The 20,723-nt window shown below is 37.4% G+C and overlaps 1 protein-coding gene across 1 annotated transcript; it reads right to left on the reverse strand.

Annotated features, from left to right (window-relative positions):
• Positions 1-1,210: 1,210 nt before the first annotated feature.
• Positions 1,211-20,420, reverse strand: IVNS1ABP (influenza virus NS1A binding protein). Its single transcript, XM_012444486.3, has 15 exons — positions 20,115-20,420; positions 14,441-14,668; positions 12,752-12,880; positions 12,371-12,540; positions 12,162-12,237; positions 10,855-11,028; positions 10,424-10,549; positions 8,954-9,061; positions 4,862-4,991; positions 4,398-4,622; positions 3,878-3,999; positions 3,660-3,786; positions 3,447-3,578; positions 3,156-3,329; positions 1,211-1,735 (listed from the first exon to the last, which is right to left on the reverse strand). The coding sequence occupies exons 3-15, from the start codon at positions 12,860-12,862 to the stop codon at positions 1,482-1,484; spliced, it is 1,929 nt and encodes a 642-aa protein (XP_012299909.1). The 5' UTR covers positions 12,863-12,880; positions 14,441-14,668; positions 20,115-20,420; the 3' UTR covers positions 1,211-1,481.
• Between the last annotated feature and the right edge of the window lie 303 nt (positions 20,421-20,723).

Genomic DNA, 20,723 nt, shown 5'->3' on the forward strand with positions numbered 1-20,723 from the left:
CCAAACCAGTGATAGTAATTACAGAGTTACCAAGCAAACTAATTTCTTTTCCTGGTGGTTCTTTGTGTAACAGATAAGAGAAATAAAGTAGCAGAGTACCAGTGAACATCTGGAGAAGATACTTAATTATATCCTTCCTAACCCAAGTTAGCCACTGAATAGTCATCTCATCCCAGATGGCCCATTAGGTTCCTGTGTGCCTCATCTTCTGTGAGAAAAAAACCTTACATCATTCCTTATTTCAGATGTATGATGCCAGGTGAGTTATTTTCCACAAATTTCTTAGGCTCATTACTGGAAAAAAAATTTCTCAAAACTTTTAGTATGAATGCGTGCACAAGCGGCAACTGGATATTAATCCCATGGTGAAGGATTTCCTACAAAGTACCCTTACTGTGTTTGTTTGCATCAGCAGCAAGCACTAGGACATGCTATTTTGGCACCATAAGTTAGGTGTGTAGCACTACACATTAGACACCAAGTCATCCCAACCAATATTTATCCATATGAACAGATAAACTGAACAAAAACATAGTTCTGATAAAGCCTGCATTCACAACCTAATGTAGTTTAAAGGAATTTTTTTCACAATTGAGGGATGCTATTTAGGATTGTTTGTTAATAATAAAAACAGGAATTATATAGAAGATAAAACATCATTTTTTTACTGCTATATAAAACATACCCTCAAGTCAAAATATTTAAAACCAGTGTTTCAAAAACCAAAAATCACAGCCGTGTTACTGTTCAGCAACTCCATTCAAATAAACGTTAGTACTGCATTCTTGAAGGAAGAAAACTGCAGCCGAGGCAAAAGCTCTGAAGTTTGCACTCTGAGAGTTTAAAAGACAGACCCTACTCTGCAAACTTTAAGACTGCCACTCTGCTTCAGTAACTCCAACCTGCCAAATTTTACTTCAATAGGCAAAGTACTCTGCTGAGAATATAAAAAGTTATAAAAGGCAATCATAAAAGATTAAATATTGGTAGGCATGTCAGCTTCCTTTTAATAAAAACAAAAATAGTCAATGTCTGTCATCTATTTAAATAAGTATCTTTTGTTATAGAGTGTTCCAGTTATTGAAAAAGGGCCCTTAAAAAACCCAACTGTCTACATCTTTAAGCCCTACCCCTTACCCCATAATACACATTTGAGGATTTAATGTGCAAATTAGCATAACAAATGTGGAGGAGAGGGGACTTCCTGAAATGATGTGCCCAATCAATTCTTGGTTTATTCTTTTCCAAAAAGTAAAATAACCAAAGTCTTAAAAATACACAAAACATACCCTTCATCTTTGCATTCCTTTCCAAATAAACACAAAAAGTATGTACAGCATGTTTAATAATATGCAATATGCAAAAGCTTTGTGTTGCTGTTAGCAACATCTATACCCACCCACCCTCCTTATTCACAAATGTACCTCTACTAAACACAATTACATCACTAAGCCTGTTAGTTTGAGAGGGTCTTAAATTTGTTAAAACTGGAAAATCTTTGTATAGGGGCTCCATTCATTTGACTCAAGGTTATAGACTTCCACCGTATTCAGAAATTCATTGCCATCGAATCCTCCCACTGCATAAATGGTGTTTCCTACAGTTGCAATCCCAGCATTGCTCCTTGGTGAAGTCATATTTGCCATCATTTTCCATTCATTTCTAGTTGGATCATACATTTCCACACAACTGATGGCATGAGAACCATCAAAGCCACCACATACAAACAGTTTTCCTAAAAGAGAAATGAGATGGGGTAAATCCAGAGACTAAAGTGTAATAAGGTAAAACTCCCCTAAATCCATCTTTTGCTTAAAAATTGGTGTTTTTTTAAAAATAGAAATGCCTATTCATCTGTCAAAAAGAACTTATTAAATGCCTATTAATATGGCAAATACTAAGAGCTGGGAATCAAATCAATAAAAAACCGTTCCCAAATGGAACTTAGGCAACTTAAAAGGGGGAGGGAGAGGAAACAGTAACAGCATCTAAATAAAGTACAATTTTCACAACAGCTCTGTGGTTGTTACTATTATTTCAGAGAAGAAAAGAAGCAGAAGAAGCTGGACAATTACCTACAGATGCAGCTACTAAGTAACAAACCAGAATAGTTCTGTGCACTCAACTTTGTATCAGCCCAATGTACAGAATTAAGACTCAAAAGAGATGATAGGAAAGCAGAAAAATATTTTAGAGCTTTCCAACTGTATAAAATGATTTGGGGGCCAGGTGCGGTGGCTCATGCCTAAAATCCCAATACTATGGGAGCCCGAGGTGGGAGGATCACTTGAGCCCTAGGGTTTGTGACCAGCCTGGGCAACACAGTGAGACCATGTCTCATTAAAAAAAAAAAAAATGATTGTGGTACAGAAATTTCTTCTGGAAACAGAGTTATGACTACTTTCAAATAGATAAAATGTTAGCAATAAATATTCTGTAGCTTAGAAAAAAAATATTAGTGATTTGCAAATTCATTATTTTTTCATTTGACTATCACTTAACCAACTTGCATTCCATGTATCTGTAAAGCACACTGACAAGGCTCCAGGCTAGTAGGCTAACTGCTAGTGTATCTACACTTAAGCTTTCACCAATTGAGCCATATGCCTACTAAGATTCAGCCTGGTACCAAAAACAATGCTAACTTTTAAATTATGATTATATAATTACACATTAAATAAAAGTCAATAAAATGGATGTGGAAAGAAAGCTGTGTCTACATTTAAAAAGTTTAATGCTTTTGGAAACTTGTTAAAATAGTCTAAAGGTTGTTATTTCCAATTAGGTATGGGGTAGAAAATTGGAAAAGACTAGGGATTTCCATTTACTTTGTTTTGCAGATCAGATTCTTGAAATTCTGGCTCTAGATGATGCATTATGGATATGGTTTATGGAAGAAAATGACTTAGAAATTCCCTCAGTGCACCCATCAAAAGACTGGTGAATTAAGTTATACATATCAAGTATTAGAAGCCTTTGATTAGAAAATATATTTCTAAAGGACAAATCACCTCAAACTTCATTGCATCAAAATAGATGACTGATTCTGAATTCTTAACTGTACAACTATAGTTATCATTGACCTTTCCTGTCAGAATTTTAGAACAAAGTCTTGCCACTATCTGTTCTTCACCTCTCCAAATACCAACACTCACCATTAAGAACAGCCACTCCAGCTCCTCGCCTAGCCACATTCATGGGCGCAATTAAAGTCCAGGTGTTATTTTCAGGATTGTAACGTTCTACTGTGTTCAGACAATTCCAAGATTCTGCACCTCCGATTATGTACAAATAACCACCAAGCTCACAGACTGCAGATTGGTGTCTCCCTACAAAAAAAGTCAAGATTATTGCTATATCTCCCAGACTTTAAGTGTGCAGTATACATACTGTTGATTTGAAGATCTTTAAAAAAATAAACTTTAAGGGAAAAAAAATCAACTTACGAATGTTAAGAGGAGCACAGCTTGTCCACAACTTCGTTACAGGATCAAACACATCACAATTTTTCAGTCCTTTTTGACCATATGGATCAGAGCCACCAACGATGTATAATTTTCCATTCAGAGCACACACTCCTATGTAAGTACAAAATAAAGTTACATATTGGTAATTATCATATTAAAATACTGGATATCTCAGGAGAAAATTATTATTACCTGCATTACAACGGTTAGTTCTCAATTCTGGAACACGAATCCAGTCATCTACATTAGAATCATACATCTCTCCACAACTCAGGTCATCTGAGTGGCCATTTGATCCACCTACCACATAGAGTTGGCCCTATGCCAAAAGGGAGAGAGGAGAATTTCTGACATCCTGAAGTTATGAGAAAACTAAAACATGGGTTGCTCCTGCAAAAGAATGGGCTTACCATGAGTACAGCCATTTGAAATCGGGCTCTTGGTGTTCTCATGGGAGCAAGAAAGGACCAATGATCTGTATGCGGATCATAGCATTCGACTGTTCGAAGACATTCCTCTCTGTTATAGCCACCTGATAAAAAATAAAACCATGAAGATTTATGTTTAAAATATTAAACTGGACCAGGGTTTCTAGTACTGTAAGTTTAAGAAATCTGCACAATGAGAAAAAGTATTAAAACTTTTTAAGGATGCCTTAGTTCATCTTTTAAGTGCTTGTAATAGCTAAAAAATAACATTATCAGTGCTTAGTCTTGGCTTGAAAATTAGAAAAATTCAGCCATATCATGATTTTTTAAAAAATTGAAGGTTTGGCATATTCAAGTATTGTTATTTCTCTGTCTTACTGGATTGCTGTAAAAGATGGCATACTAAACCCTCCCTTTGAAAGTTTGTATGTCATAAAAATGCCTATCTACATGCTTAGCCAGTTGAATGCTTCTGTTACACCACTCATACTTCTGTTCTTACCTGCAGCTATGAGTTTGCCATTCATCTCTGCTGTTCCCAGCCCAGATCGTGCATAGTGCATAGGAGACATGGGTTTTTCTATTAGCTCATCTTGTTGCATCTCAAAGCTTAAACTCTTACTTAGTTTTGGAGTACTTGTTGGTGAGCTCTGTGGGCTGTTTCTCCCGTGAAGAAAAATGACACAGAATATACCATCCAGCACAGCCAGACACAAGTAAGTGTTATCTGTAAGCACAAGAGTTCCATGTTTAAGATGTAATTATTACTTTTGCTTGGTGTATATGATCCTGAATTGGACTCCACATTCTCCATATCCCAGACTGGAACAACCTGCTATCGTTTTCCAAATTTAATTGCTTCTGAGTTTTTTCCTTGAGTAGTCTATTTAAAAGGTATTAAACTGGCAACACTCCTTCTTAAAAATAGATAAGCTGAAAACAGTCTGGCAAGTGTAATATACTTACTTGAAGTCTTTTCCGAAGCAACGATTTTCCACTCATGCTTAGGGCTTTGTACTGTAGCATTTGGAGAAGGGAGACATCCAGTTGAACTGCTACTTATCTGCTTATGGCCATTCTCACGTGGTGCCTTTTTCTGCAAAATCAAAAGGTAGCTACAGAAACCTAGCCAAAGACCACATCTGATGTACCTTTGTTCCTGAGCTATTCCACAACACTGAGTATCCTTCACCTATATATGAATAGCACACTAACTTTAATTCAAGCCAACATTTTGCAAATGACACAAATTACTGGCATACTTCCATCTCCACTTAATGATGAGACAACTACACCTACACAATTAGCCTAGGTAAGAAAAAGCTCAATTTAAACCATTTGAGAAACATGTTGCAAATCAAGACCTCAATAGAAGAAAGAAAAAAAAAACCTGTAATTGATATAAGCTTACAGATTTTTGTATTAAGTATAGAATCTTCTAAAAGAATGCTTTAAATTTAAAATAGAATGAATTAACAGAGAATACATTTAACCCATGGTCTTCATGAAATTGTCAAACCTAACTAAATTATGTGTACAGGTATCCTTCATACAATGTCAGCAAAACGTAAGCAGACAAATTCATCCAGTTTCTCTGAAAGTACTTTACAGGAAAAAAGTGGCAATTACAAGAAACAAAGAATATTTCTTTAGGGTTACCTTATAGGTATTATAGAGTGGTTTTCTAGACAAAATTACATCAAAACACAATAGTAATCAGAAATGAAACATTACTAAAAACAACCAAACATTCACAAAAGTAGAATATACAGGAACACTAAAGGGGGAGAAATGAACAAAGCTGCCAATTTCAAAATGATTATAAGAGAACACATACGTGTTCTCATGTACAAGTTTTCCTTGATGGCTTCCTTCCAATGACTTTATTAGCCTTTGCCACTTCCAAAGGATATGATTATATGGGATTGGAAGATTAAAGACTACTCTGAGAGGAACTGCCAAATGAACAGGTAGCACCCTTCAGCACCTGGCCCAGTGTGCTAATCCCACTTACACTGGTCAAGATGGTCAGACCACATGGATAGGTAAGATTTCTAATGGAAATTTCTGTTGGTAGTGGAAGCACAAAGCCATATAACAAGTAAGAGAGAAAAAGATTTTGGTAGGTACTTGGAGCTATTAAGAAAACTATCAAAAGTTAGGCCTGAGCCATTCAACTAGTGTGGTTACAACATACATAGGCCATTGTGAAAAAAGGCAGGAATGTATCATCAGTGGTTATCATTAAATTCCACTTAGATGTTTACTATGTATCTAGGTATTACTAGGTACTTTATTTACATCATCTCTTTTAGTCCAGTGAGGGTTACATTATCTACCCATTTTATAGATAAAAATATGGGAACTCAAGAAGATATGCATTGCCCAAGGCAATGCAGCTAAAATAAAGATTAGAAGTTATAAAGATAAAACCCACTCTTTTTATACTATGACAGACTGTCATAGTATAAAACAGATTTACACTATGACAGACTGTTTTCCAGTTTTTCACCATTACTAAAGTTGTGAATGCATCTGTTCATATCACTTTTATACTATGAATATTAAGAATAAAAAATAAGGTTAGAGTCATCTAACCTTATTATTATGAATTACAAGGTACATAAAACTCCATCCTAACCTATGGGAAGAAGGGGTCCAGATATCACAAATGGATGATGTTTACACTGAGGCTGTATTGGGGTAAGAAACTGTTCTAATATACAAACTATAAGAGGAAATGACTGTGAAAGATAAAGCCCCTATAGCAATGAAGATAACAGACCTAATATAGAAATGCTGTTTAAATCCTTTATATGTAAAGGATACATCCCTAAACCTTATTTTACATGACCTCCCAGAGGATTTGACAGTGTACAGTTTGGTCCTTCTTCAAACTTTCTTTTCCTACCTTAGGTAGCTTTTACAACACGATTAGATTCTTATTGTCCTCTAACTTTTTTATTGCTTCTTCTCAATCTCCTTTTTCTATTCCTGAAGTCTAACGTCTCTCTCTCATCCTTTTCACTTCATGATCTCTATTCATGGCACTACATTCTAATAAGTCACACATGTCAGAATCCCACTCATTCTCAAATTCTTCCTTTTCCCTAATCTCCCTAAACAATCCCTAAGGCCTGCTAAGACAACCTTTGTAAATACAGATGTCTATTTATAGACATAAATAGAAAATCCATCTTTTCTTCTTCATACTCCTAGATTAAGCCCTCATTTTTTTAAAAACCTTAACTACTACTGGCAATAGTCTATAAACTGGGGTCACAGACTTTTATTATCTTCTGTGCCTGGTTATAAAAATAGGAAGGGTCCCAGGCAACAATTTTAGAAAATAAAAATCTAAAAATCAGTTGGGATATCCCAGTCCAGAGATGGCTACCTAATAGACTGTTCCCCAGTTTTTCACTATTACTAAAGTTGCGAATGCACAACTTCCATATCACTGTAGTCTTACCTAAGTCTTCCCACTGCCTATAGGACAAAGTATAAGCCCCACTCAAGGAGTATTTACCTACTTTCCCAGTTTTATGACCTACAATTCCAAGAGTATCATTCTTGCACAGATACTCTTTGCTATCTAACATTTCTCCCTTTATCTGCTATGCAGACTCCTCTAAATCCTAAGACTGCTCAAAAGTTACCTCTTGTGTGAAATATCCCTGGCTTCTCTCCTGTCTCATTGTGTCCTCCCCTTTAGGCCTTTTGTAGCTACCTTTCATAAGGCTGTATTTTTTTTGCCCACTCTTAGAAGGTCCTACAAGCAGAAACTGTTTTGTGTTGCCATACTGAACATTATGGTCTACCACTTATTTGGCACTCAACTTCTGCATGTTGAAAAGGTACGCAAAATATTTAGAGTTAAGGGGAAAAATATCCTCAATATTCAAAATCTACAAACATAAGTTCTCAACTAATTCACATTCCAAAACTCTTAGAAAATAGATATTCAGCTACTATTGCCACAGGACACCAGAGAGAGCTAACACCTGATAATGTAACCATGTAGGCTACTACTGAATCTACCACTTACCCTCTGATTTTTAAAGGAAAGCATTCCTTAGTCTGGGTTGAGTCGACTACTTAATAGCTTGTCCCTCACAAACATAATGTTGAACTAAAGGTCAAATAAGAATACCTACTATATGACCATTTATATAAATTTTTCAAGCATAGCCAAACTAATGTAATGTATTAGAAGGGAAGATAATGGTTTCCTTTGGGAGCACTATAGGGAAAAGGTTTGGAAAAGGCAGGAGAAAAGCTGCCAGGATGCTAGAAACTTTCTCTTCTTGACTTGGGTAGTGTTTACACTGGTAGGTTCACTATGTGGCAGTTATGACTTGTGTACCTTTCTGTATTTGTCCATAAACTGAAAACGTTTATACCTGAGAAGTTTTCTATTAATTGTTGGTAATGTGTCTGAATAGTTATGTGTTTACCCATAGGGGAAAAATGAAATTGGATTTTATAAAAGGCAAAGTAACTCAATCAGCACAGTGGAACTCTACTATATTTTAATTCATTTTGCTTAAGAAACATCTAGATCAGGTTGTAACATATGGTCAACCACTTTTAAATTTATTACATTGTATAGTTAATCTTAACTATACCATTTATAATTTCCAGTAAGACAGCTCAGTAGTTAACATCCAAAAAATTTCTTTCATAGCCATCAACACTTTAAGTCCCCCTGCCCCTTTAAAAAAAAAACAAACTGAGTTTATCAGTCATGCCTGCCACAAACAACTACTTTTCATAATCTTCCCAAATAATTTCTAAATTGCTTCATCTTATTGGCCTTTACTATTTGTAATTCCTGCTTTATGAGAAAAAAAGTTTCAATAGGGTTTCCTAATTTGTTAATATCTTTTCATGTGGGAAAAATACTAACTCTAAGGTATGCTTGTTTTCTCCCGAAAATGTTTTTGTCCAGTTATACCAATGAAATTGGTCCACTTTCCTTTATTAAAGGAAAATTTATGCTATAAAATTCTCTAGTCAATTTTAACCTGAGGTTACCTCAGACTGTGCAATGTGTACCTGCACAAACTGAATGTGGTCATCATCACTGCCAAACACCTCAGCCTGTCCATCTAGTAGGTTCCCATCAAGCAGCTTGTGATCAGCTGAGTAGTACAAGGTTTGAACCTGCAAAACAGCAACAGAACACCCATGTGGCTACGGTCACCATGGCTACTCCACTAGTATGCAGATCACACAAACGCCTCAAGGTAACCTCCAGTGTGCTTCTTGAGCTTCTTGACATATTACTCTGGCAGGATCCGGAGGTAAAGAAAAATACATGTCATGGTGGTAAAAATTTAAAAAAAACAAAAAACCAAAATCAAATACAAAATCTTCCAGTACTGGCTGAAGAGTCGTTGGCTTGATTGGCTTGAAAGAAATCTTCATTTTTTTCATAGCTTCTATTATATAACAGTAAGAAAAAAAGCACTAGTACAATATATACTCTTAAAGAATATACATATTTACAATAAAACACTGAATATAATTTACACCTTTGCAGATAAGTGGTCTGGTTTGCATAAACATATTTCCTTCCTGTAAGCAATGTCAAGAAAAACAAAGAAACAAATGCAAAAATTCAAGCAAGCTGTAGAATTATCTTCCTCGACAGATGCAAATATATAGCTAATGCATCTGACTTTCAAGTGGGAATCATAGAATTTAAAGATAATCTGTTAGCCCTTTTAGAACATAACGATGACATATTTCTACAGGCCTAACAGATTTGGTAAGCCCTCATAAAGAAACTCTGAAAGGTTTAAGTGGAGAGAGAAACTCAAGGTTACTCCACTGCTCCACCTACGTGATTTCAATTCCCACTATTTCTCCATCAATTTTGTTTATCTTATGTATTTTTTCAAGTAGCCCAAGTTAAGTGAGTGACTATATGTATGAACAACACCATTGAAAAACACACAGCTTTAAAGACAAGAATCCTGTAAAGGAGTAAACACCATTAAATCATCATCGTTCTCTGCCCACAGCGGATTTTTCTTAGGAGAACTGGGGCAGGACTGCTGCTTCTTTACGTGTCAATACACTTGAGGTTTCTTCTTGTTTCTTCAGTCTTGGGTATCCTAGTTTTGTTAATAAACCTATGGGGAGATAAATCAATGGGGAGGAACAACCATTAGAAGCTTTTACCTACTTGTCAAATTTAAAGCAAAAACCTGTGAAGAAAAATTAAGAATCTACAGAAAATTTCAGTACCACTTCCCATTTCTAAAGCAAATTACATGCTACTTTAAAGAAAGTTAACAGCACATAATAAGCAAAGAAATAAAAAAAGAAAAGCAGAAGACCAAACTGAACAGTTCATTCAGCTCACCTGGACACCCCCCCTGTTTCTCAGCTTAGGGGTACCTATAGCAAAATTTAAATTCTTTAGGGTCATGGTTATAAAATAAAAGTGAAAGGGAATCCTTCATGTTACAGCAAAATAATTTTTAAAAATGGTTGAATCCCATTTACTTTAAAACTAACCTCTTCCATCAGCTCTTCCAGACTGTCTCCATTCTCCCAGATGCTACGCTGCACCCAGTTGATTACCTTTGTATACAATTTGCCATTGCTGGGCAAGCAAACATTATCTTCAAGCATTACCTCCAACTAGAATTGGGAAAGACAGTGACACATGGATCAGTTAGGCTTCTAGTTCTCCCCTTAATTCTCAATTTCATAATATAGTTGTCATAGATGCACAATTCATTCCATACATTTACTCTAATTTGTAAGGAACCAGTAATCAAAAACAAAGAAAGTAAACAAACTGGTAGACAGAAACCCATTACACTGCTAAATAACAATATAATTTCAGTATATTATTTCATAATCATTACTCACTTGATCAAACATGGACAAAGATTCCATGCCTGGAATTAGATAGTATATATTTGTTTATAGACTTTACTCACCTTTAACCTTGGAAGCTTAAGAAACTCCTCTTCTCCTGAAATTTGTAACAAATGCTCCTGAATATAAGCATCAACCTTATTCAACAAACGGGAGTCTCCCATACAACTTGCAAAATTTCGGTAAGAGATGCAGCTGGTAACATCCATTCTAGATAGTAAATAATCACCACAAACCTTGGAAAAGAAATATATGAGTGCCAACACTTACATATCTTTTATTCAACAAATATATAATGTTCAATGTGTAAGCACTATGTGAAGATACAAAGATAAATCAAAAACTACTGTCTTAATAAAACAGATGTAATAGTGGTACTAACATGTATACAAATGACAAACATCAAATTATGCCATACAGATAGGTAAGTTTTAGTTTAAGGAGAGATGCAACAAATTGAAATGCTGTGTAGGTTTACATAAGTATTTTCAAGTAGAATAATTTGATAAGGCTTCATGAGAGGCAATATCTGCACTGAGCTCTATAGGAGAGATGATGTTGAATGCAGACAGAAGTAGAGAAGATGCTGCAAACAATTTAATTTGTTGGAGAAAAGGTAACTAGGAAATAGTTTAGGAAAAACAGCAACTATATTAGGGAGAATCTAGATACTAAATTCAGGGATAGGTGCTATAAATTAAGGAAGGATTTCTGAGCAAAAGAGTGGCATTAGAAGAAGGGCTAGCAAATCAAACTTTTTCTTAAAGGGCCAGATAGTAAAAGCACCTTAAGCTTGTAGGCCATACTGTTTGTCACAACTGCTCAATTCTGTCACTGTAGCTGGAAAGCAGCCATAGACCATATGTAAACGAACACACATGGCTGTGTTCCAATAAAACTTTATGAAAATAGGCAGCTGGCCTGTGGTCCTTAAGTTTACTGACCTCCACGCATTAGAGTATTAAATGCCTTTTTTTCCAATGAATTATTAAGTAGTTTTTTAAAGTACTGACATTAAATTCTAGAAGGAATACTTTTAAAGAGCAAAAGAAGCTCAGAAAACAGAATTCAGGACATAAGTTATGTGATTAAATCTTAAGAAAAACATTAATTTTAATTCATGCTATCAGAGGCTGAACCAGAGAAGACTGCTGGGAGAGTAACACTTTACCCCAAATTATCTGAGAAGAAGTGTGATCTTGCTACATTATTATAGCCAAACAGTTAAAATAACATATTGACTCCTCTGAGGGAAAAAAGGGACATTTTCAAGTCCTTGAGACTAACAAGATGTTTTATGACAAATTCAGCATTCCGATCCCACAAAATTAGACTCTATAAGTGATTTTATTTACTTCTGATACTCTACCTGCTTTACCCGATCCATCTTCAGCTTTTTTGCTGCAGAATAAACATCCTTTACCAATTCCTTATCTGCTTTCAACCTATTAAAAAAAAAAAAGTTACTTATGATACCAAAGCCATAAAACACAGATACTTAATTTAAATGTATGTAGCACGACTTGGAATTTCCTGAAGATACTCCTTAATTATATGGTTTACTTTAAAAGTACTTACTGAGCAGTGTAGGCATAATTCAGCAAGACTTCAACAGCTTCTGGATTGAGATCATCAAATTTAACATGAGAAATTCCATGAGGATCACTATCACTATTAAAGATTTCAAATAAATAGGGACTGCAGCAAGCTAGCACTGCTCTGTGTGCTAACATTTCATGGCCACAGACCTGAAATTTTGAAGAATTATAATTAGAAGTATTATGGATTATGTACTTCTCTAGCTAATTACTACATCAGATTCCTTTATCTTATATTTCTTAGTATTCTTTTAAAAAATCATTTCGTTAAATGCCTATGAAAAAGAAAATAAGCAAATCTAACAACTTACAGCTTTTAGTAATAACAAATTCTATAAATTTTGAATTAAGTTTTAAATACCTGAAGTCGAACATCACAGAACTGGCCACTCTTCCGCAGCGCATTTAATTTGGCAACAGAAGACTCAATAAAATTTTCGTCCTCAAACATCAAATATCCATTGGGAATCATTTTTCCTTATAAATTTGTCTAAATGACAGAAAGAAAGCTGAGTTATTTTACTTGCAAATGATGGTTTTAAAAATATAATGCTAAAGAGTAATACAGTCTCTTTATTCTCAAATTCCATCCTATAAACAACACATAAAAATTTCATGACACAAAAACTTAGCTGAAACAATGTGATTAACTCTTAAGATTAATTTTAATTAATGCTATCAGAGGCTGACAAAACCACTCTACCAGAGAAGATTGCTGAAATAGTAAGACTTTAGCCCAAATTTTCTGTCTTTAGCCCAACACCCATGCTAAATGTCCAAGTCTGTGTTCCCCAATACTTTGGTCATAAGACTTTTAAAGGATTCAAATAGTAGCACATATCTCAACAATTTGTCTAGGTTCCCATGCCTATTAAGCAAATTCATTCAAGGGAAGGAAATGACACTGCATCCTGCCCAAACCCATATAACAAGTAACCTAAAAGCCTGAAAAGGTGAAACAGAAAATTTGACATATAGGTTTCCTTGGATTTGGCCTCCTGTCATTCCTTACAGTCTTTAAAATTATATATAATCAAGATTTATATGTAGAAGATTGCCTAATTTCTTCCTTCCTTGCCTAAAACACAAACTTTAAAAGTCTGATTAGTCTTGTCATGGTATCCTCAAAATGATTTTTATAAATGTTTTGAAATATATATAGTGATTAAAAAAGATGAACTTATATTCTGTTCCCTTTCATTCATATATTCGAAATCACTTATCAGATTATATAAATGGAAACTTAAATTTTTTTTTGTATTTAACCATTATTTATAAATAATTGACTAATGACTACACAAAATGCATAATTAAAAAAACAATAATAGGCCGGGCACGGTCTCACACCTGTAATCCCAGCACTTTGGGAGGCTGAGACAAGTGGATCATTTGAGCTCAGGAGTTTGAGACCAGCCTGGCCAATATGGTGAAACCCTATCTCTACTAAAAATGCAAATTTTTAGCCAGGTGAGATGGCAGGCACCTATAATCCCAGCTCCTCACAGGGGTTGAGGCAGGAGAATCACTTGAACCCGGGAGGCAAAGGTTTCAGTGAGCCAAGATGGTGCCACTGCACTCCAGCCTGGGCAACAGAGTGACTCCATCTCAAAAATTAAATTAAACTAAAATACAGTAATAGGAAGTCCAAGGCAAGAAGATTGTCTTGAGCCCAGGAGTTTCAGACCAGTCTGGGAAACACAGTGAAATCCTGTCTCTACAAAAAATTTAAAAATTAGCCAGTTGTGGTGATGGCACACACCTGTAGTCCCAGTTACTAGGTAGGCTGAGGCGGGAGAATCACTTGAGCCCAGGAGTTCCAGGCTGCAATGAGCTATGATCCCACCACTGCACTCCAGCCTGGGCAACAGAGTGAGACCCAATCTCTTAAAGTAAAAGAAAAATATGAAAATGTTTTTTATACTAAAATGATTACTAACTTCTCTGCCTTTTAAAATCATTAAAAAAAGTATGAAAGGTTTACTGTACTCAACATATTCTTCAGAAAAACAATGTGTCTTAATACTGGACTAGGCAGAGAACATTCACTTACCTACTCTGTTGGTGGCAAATGTATTTCTGGGAACTCTTAAATAATCCAAGGACAAAGGAGTGTTAAAAGGTGCACTTCGTCAGGTTATGAAGACAGGCGGCTGAAGTGAAGGCAGACGTGTCTTAAGCTCTAATGGTGATTCCAAAACTATCAGGCTTGAAAATGATGTAATCAAGTCCTTAAAAGCTATAGACATGAATTTCTTCTGTGATAATGGTGCATCATAATCTATAACAATGATAAATTTAAGTTAGATAGTCAGAATGATCAAAGACTGTTATTGATCCAGGTAGAGCAGACCATGTAAAAAGTCTTGATCTTCAAGAAATTTGAGATAAATGGCAAAAATATTCCCATTACATAAAAAAAGAACACAAATTCAATTACACATAAACATTTTTCATTTAACCTGCAACAACCCAAGTGATCTTAAAAAAAAAAAAAAAAGGAGAAAAAGGTCCTTTCCCCAGGGGCAGGGGCTAATGGCGTATGTTTATGAGAGGTATAAAAGCACAGGAATTACAGAACAAATGTCAATACTGGTTAACTCTAATATTCTTTGCAATTAATTTCCAATTAAAATGCAAACATGTGATCTGTTTTGAGCCAGCAAGCAACCTTGGGCATTATTCTATTATACTATGCCACAAACTGTTCCTCAAAACGAACTCTGTACTTCCCAGACTGTTAACTTTGTTCAAGTTCTTCTCTCTACCTGGAAAGCCCTTAACCCAACCTCTGCCAGAGGAACTCTTACAGCCACAAAGAGCCTCTGCCAAATGCTCCCAGTTGGGAAAGCAGTTTCTCCTCATCCTCCACATATAGAACCCTTTCTGAGAGGTATTTATGATCTTCCAGCTGGTCTATATCATGCTGTATTTATATGTACTTGTTTATCTTCCTTCACTCATGGGCAAAACTTCTGTCTTGTTCATTGTATCCATCCCATCTCCTGTCTACCAGGACTCGCCTAAAAACTTGAACATAAAGATGAGTAATTTGTTGGAATAAACTAAACAGAAGGGAAAATACTGATACCTGTATTTCGTATGATCATTTTTCTCATATACAGTAATAGACTACCAATGGAATAATTCTGGTTCAAACCTAATCTTCAAGGTAATCAGTCCTCCTACCTATTCTCCCTCCCTCATTTTCACATGTCATCAATTACTCATGTCAAATTTGGATGGTACTCATTTTTTCATCACCTGAACTGCTACTACACCACTGTTAAGTCTGGAAACGAGAACAAAGTAATAACTTACCTGAAATATGTGCAAATATATTTATTTTTATGGATATCTTAAGATCATCTGCCTTATACATCAATAAAACAATTCTAAATCTAACAATTACGTCAAAGTGATTAATCACTTACCACAGGACTCCACTGCAGGCTGGACCAGTTCTAATTCAACAAACATACTATGTTTAGTTCAACATGTGTCCTAACACGTTTCTCTATTAACAGGTTTCATTTCAAGGAAACTCAAGAATGCCAGTTCAGGTTGGGATTGTTGTGAATGCAAGCTTACCCCTCTATCAAAACTATATCACAGAATTAGGTAATATTGATTTCCTCTGCTCTACCTTTTATCTAGGTTAATTTGGCTTTTCTTTAAGAAACTAGTTCTAACAAATGTTTTCCAAATATACGTAATTGTTTGTATACAGAGAGAACACACTATCGTAAAGAAACCTTACAACATTTTCAGCCAAGACCTGTAGCTCATACTAAGAAAATCTTCATATATATGATATATACTGGCACAGTCAACTCACAGGCATAGCTGGCAACTCCTAACTTCAGTTTCATAAACTGCTCTTAAAATAAGAGTAAGAGGAAGGAGCCCCCATGCAAATTGTTATATTAAAATGCATACTCTGAAAAGCCAAAAACATAATGTGGAGATTTTGTACTATTTTAAACTTTGACCAGTTTTATTCATTTTTTACTTATAAACTTGCCTTGATCTAACCAAAAATTACAATAGTATCCATTTATTATATTTGATAAATTGAATGTTCTACCTAAAATTTATTTTGGAAAAAAACGGTTACAATCACTGTAGTCCTCGGAGAAAACACTGGAGAATTTTTGGAGCAATTTGCATCAGACAAATTTGTATAATATTGTTAGGGGTTTTGCAATAAAATGAATCCTACTACATTTAGTACTTGATTTTTAATTTTTTAACTCTATTCCATGATAGATTATTAGTACTTCATTTTTAGTACTGCAAGGTCATAATATGAACCTCATCTCTTTAATATCTACTGATCAGAGTACAAAGCTACTAGATTTTAAAAAGCCAGCCCAATCCGGATGACATATTTAAGTTAATGTAAACTTATTTTATTCAATTATTGTCCTCATGACTATATTCCTACTTCCCGCCCACCTCAAGTTTGGAGGGGATCAGATCAATTCCTGGCTATAAAACCATGTTTTTGAAAGTTCACATTTACTTTCATTAAAGTGAGCTAAGGCAAATGAAGAGTTTTAAACTACTGCCCAAATTGACGGGAGATCTTATTTGGTCTATAAAATTTAAGTACAGTAACCAGTGGAATTAAAAAAATGGGGAAATTTTTTTCTATGAATATCCAAACCAAAAGTCCAAACATCCCAGAGTCATATGAGAGTATAAAACATAGAATTGTTTGGTATTTAAAATACACTTTCAACTAAATCTACACCTAGGTCACTATTTGTACACTTTTAAAATTAAAACTGGGATCAAATACAACATATTCAGATAAATTCAGCATACTTTAGTTCCTTACTATGGCCAGTGCAAGGGATACCAATGATTCATAAATGAGTAATTAAACTTCTTTAATAACACCCAGAAGTTCACAGCTTAAGTGAAATACAATTAGACAGGTCTTATCAAAGAGTTATTAAAAAGGTAGTCACAATATGGCCTCTCCTAAAATTTTTCTCTGGCCTTCAGTAAGTGCAACATAAAACAAAAGGCAATCTTTTGAGGGCAGTCAACTCCCAAAGAGCCATCAACTGCATTTTTAAAGGAAAGACTTACTAAACATATGGTAGGCACAAACTGAAATGGAAAGCTCATATCATAACACAATAGAGTTAACTCAATTCCCTAGCCTTGAACACTTCACAGTCCAGTCAGAAAGATAAAACAAGCTGTGAAAATAGCTTGAACAAAAGGGAAAAAAGGTATGACAGCAAATATATTCCAGAAACTGCAGCTACTTCAGTTTCAGTAGATTGTAGATCTGCAGGATGCATATGATAATAGTGGGCGAGGAAGTAAGAGAGCCTAATTCTAAGGTTTAAACAATGCTAAGCATGGACAGCAGATGAAGGATTTAAACAAGGAAGCATAGGGCATCCTAGCAGAAAAATAGGGGGTGGTCTAGGGGAATGAGTAAAGCCTGGAAACAGGGCAGTTAGTAAAGATTCTGTACACCCATGCTCCTTTAAAGCAGTGAGGACTTAAGATATTTTATCTTAGATATGTGGCATCCTTATTAAAATCAATTATCAAAATTAAGAAAATAATTCCAAAAAGCATAACAAGAAGTCGTTTATAGTTTGCTACATGGAGAAGGGAAGGAAGGGAAGAATTTGGTTTGAGATGTTCTAATGCTGAGGTAGCTGCATGTTAATAAGAAAAGTATAATAGTGATCTAAGCGTACGTTCAGAAACATTTACAAGGTTTACAACTTGTAGTTTACAAGTATGTATTTTCTGTTGTTTTAACAAAACCCCAGAAATCACTCTCTCACTTATAATACTTCAATTTGCACACATTCTAGCACATGACATGGTGGGAAGACACCCAACCTTTAAGAATTCCTACTTGCAGGATTTGACTATACAATCATATTGCTAAAAAGTGGATGAAATGACTTACTTAGAGTTACTTCATCTTAGTATCAGTTATTAAGATACTTCCCTAACAGGAAAACATTTAAATTTAAAAATGTATTTGCAGACTCACATTTAATGACCATCTAACAAATCCTTCAAGCAAGAAAAACAAAATCCTACCTCCCAAAATCAAGTAGCCAAAAAGACACTAATTTAAAACTAAGACTAAAACCTGAAATGTTTTGTCCTGGGGGAAAAAGTTCGAAAATCAACTACAAATTAAGAAAATGGCTATAGAAATTTGTATCTATTAGTTAAGTAGAGATTTCATATATTAGGAAAATACAGAGGAAAACCATTCCTGGGCTCTCGTTGGTCAGTGGCTCAAGTTGAGTTTACCTCTGGCTACCAAATTACAGACCTGATAAGCAGCTTGCCAGCTGGCATTAAATGATACTAGTGTCAATCCAATTCTAAAGTCCACGTTTACCTCACATCCAGACTTAAATACTAACTACTCCTTCAGAATCTTTAAGACAGAAGTTTCAGCAGGCTTTAGCCTAAAAGTAATCATCAGTATTTTGTTATCCCTAAATCAACCACTGGTGCTAGAATTATTAAAAGAAAGCATGGCCTGTGGCTGTCTAGTCCATGCTGCACTTATTCATCTGTTAAGAGTGGTACTAGGCTTCCAGAGTTGTCATTTATTAGTAAACAGATCACAACTCACAAATCAACGAATAGCTTGACGCCAAGGTATTCTAACACTCCATCACTGCAACAGACTCAAGAAACAAAAATGCGCCCTTTTGGCCATCTGATTTCTCCTTGAAATGTCAGCTGTCTCAAACCAATAGATATGTCCACTACGTATTGGAGGGTGGCGATAAATGCAGTTCTCAAGTAGTGGTTCAAGTCCCCCTAGGTTCAACGCTTAGCCTGATGCCTTCCTATCATCAAGAGCTTATAATCAGATGCACTTTACAGAAAGCGTGGAGGGACGGAAAAAGGGCAAATCTTGCCACTGACTTATTTCATTAAAAAGAAAAGGCGTCTCAGGCCTTCTTTCTCGCGCGGCCAGGTCGGCGCCCACTCCTAAGGCTGCGAGGAGAGGCCCCCAGCGCCCGCACACCCCCGCCCGGGATTGGCCAGTCCCGCAGTCACTCAGCACCGACACGTCAGGGCAGCCGCTCCCTCCCTCCTCCCGCCCCCTTCTCCCCGCGCTTGGCAAGAAAAGCGGGCAACGTGGAGCGGGAACAAAGGACCCCGCGGCCCACGGCGATCGGGGACTCCGTGCCACCCTACTCCAGTCCCAGGGCTGGCTGCCCGCCCACACGCACCGGGCCCCGGGAGCTCTTACAGAAGAGAATCCCACACCCCAGGCAAACCCCATGGCTAGGCGTCCGTTCCTGACAGCAAGAACCCGGAGTCCCGCGCCCTCCTTCCAGCGGGTCATCCCTGCTCCACGGCGCCCTAACCCAGGCCCCCTAAAGCCCTTCGAGCAAAAAAATCTCGTTCCTCCCTGCCTGCCTCTCCCGCGCCGGTGTAGAAAAGGGGCTCGAGCCTCCGCGCTCTCCGAGGCGCCCACTCTCGGCCGCCAACGCGACTTGGCAACCATGGCAGCGCTGGAGCGCGGGCCCAGTGCGGCGCGGGCTTCACGTCCCAGAGGGCGACGGCGGCGGCCGTTTGGAGGTTCCTCCCCCGACGAGGACACCGCTTTCGCGCCTCCCACCCTCTTCCCATCCGCCGCCGCCATCCCCTCACCTCGGATTCCGGCCGCACCCTCTCCCTCAACTGCCGTTCCTAGAACCAGAGCGTATTACCTGGTTCATCTCTGAAGAGATGGAAACATTCATCTCTAGAGCTTCGACGGGAAGCAGGAGGAAGCCGGCGGGAATCGGCCCACAGAAAGCGCCAGGAGGCGGCGGAAGAGGGGAGCGGTCAAGTAGAAGGACGAGGGGCCAGTCCGTGGAGACTGAGGAGGGGGAAAACGCCACCGAGAACTCGCAGGAACTCGCTCGCTCACCGACACAGCCGCGCGGAAGCAGCTGGCGGAGAAACTGCGCCCAGCAGCTCTGAGCAACCGACCTCCACGCGCGACCGGGAGACACTGCCTCCGCCACCGCCGACTGCTCGCGCCGCACCCCCTCGCACGTCACCACGTGCGCCGCCGCCGCCGCCAACGCCTCCCAGCCTGCTTCCGGCTCGAATCTGTCTGCGAATCACAGGCGAGCCCCATAAAGATCCTGCTCTAGGCCCCGCCCCTGTCCGCGGCCCCGCCCACATCCCGCTCTGCCCTCCTCCCTCGTTGGCTCGGGTTCCTTCCTTCTCGGTGCAAGTAGGTCAGCGCAAGGTGATCCTGGGGAGATAGGCGGCGCTCAGGGGGCGTCCTCGTTCGTTTTCGCGCCTTTGTCCCTCCCTCCGTTCTTAGC

The sequence above is a fragment of the Aotus nancymaae genome, unplaced genomic scaffold (assembly GCF_030222135.1).
Source record: "Aotus nancymaae isolate 86718 unplaced genomic scaffold, 86718_ANA_hifiasm-v0.15.2.pri h1tg000108l, whole genome shotgun sequence".
Lineage (NCBI taxonomy): Eukaryota > Metazoa > Chordata > Mammalia > Primates > Aotidae > Aotus > Aotus nancymaae.

What these genes read in the sequence shown, in the direction of transcription:
- IVNS1ABP (XM_012444486.3), bottom strand. Translation starts at nt 12,862, where the DNA reads ATGATTCCCAATGGATATTTGATGTTTGAGGACGAAAATTTTATTGAG. An exon ending in AATTATGCCTACACTGCTCA is followed by an intron (nt 12,238 to 12,370) that starts GTAAGTACTTTT and finishes TTTTTTTAATAG; the next exon opens with GTTGAAAGCAGATAAGGAAT. An exon ending in AGATGGATCGGGTAAAGCAG is followed by an intron (nt 11,029 to 12,161) that starts GTAGAGTATCAG and finishes TTCTTTTCCAAG; the next exon opens with GTTTGTGGTGATTATTTACT.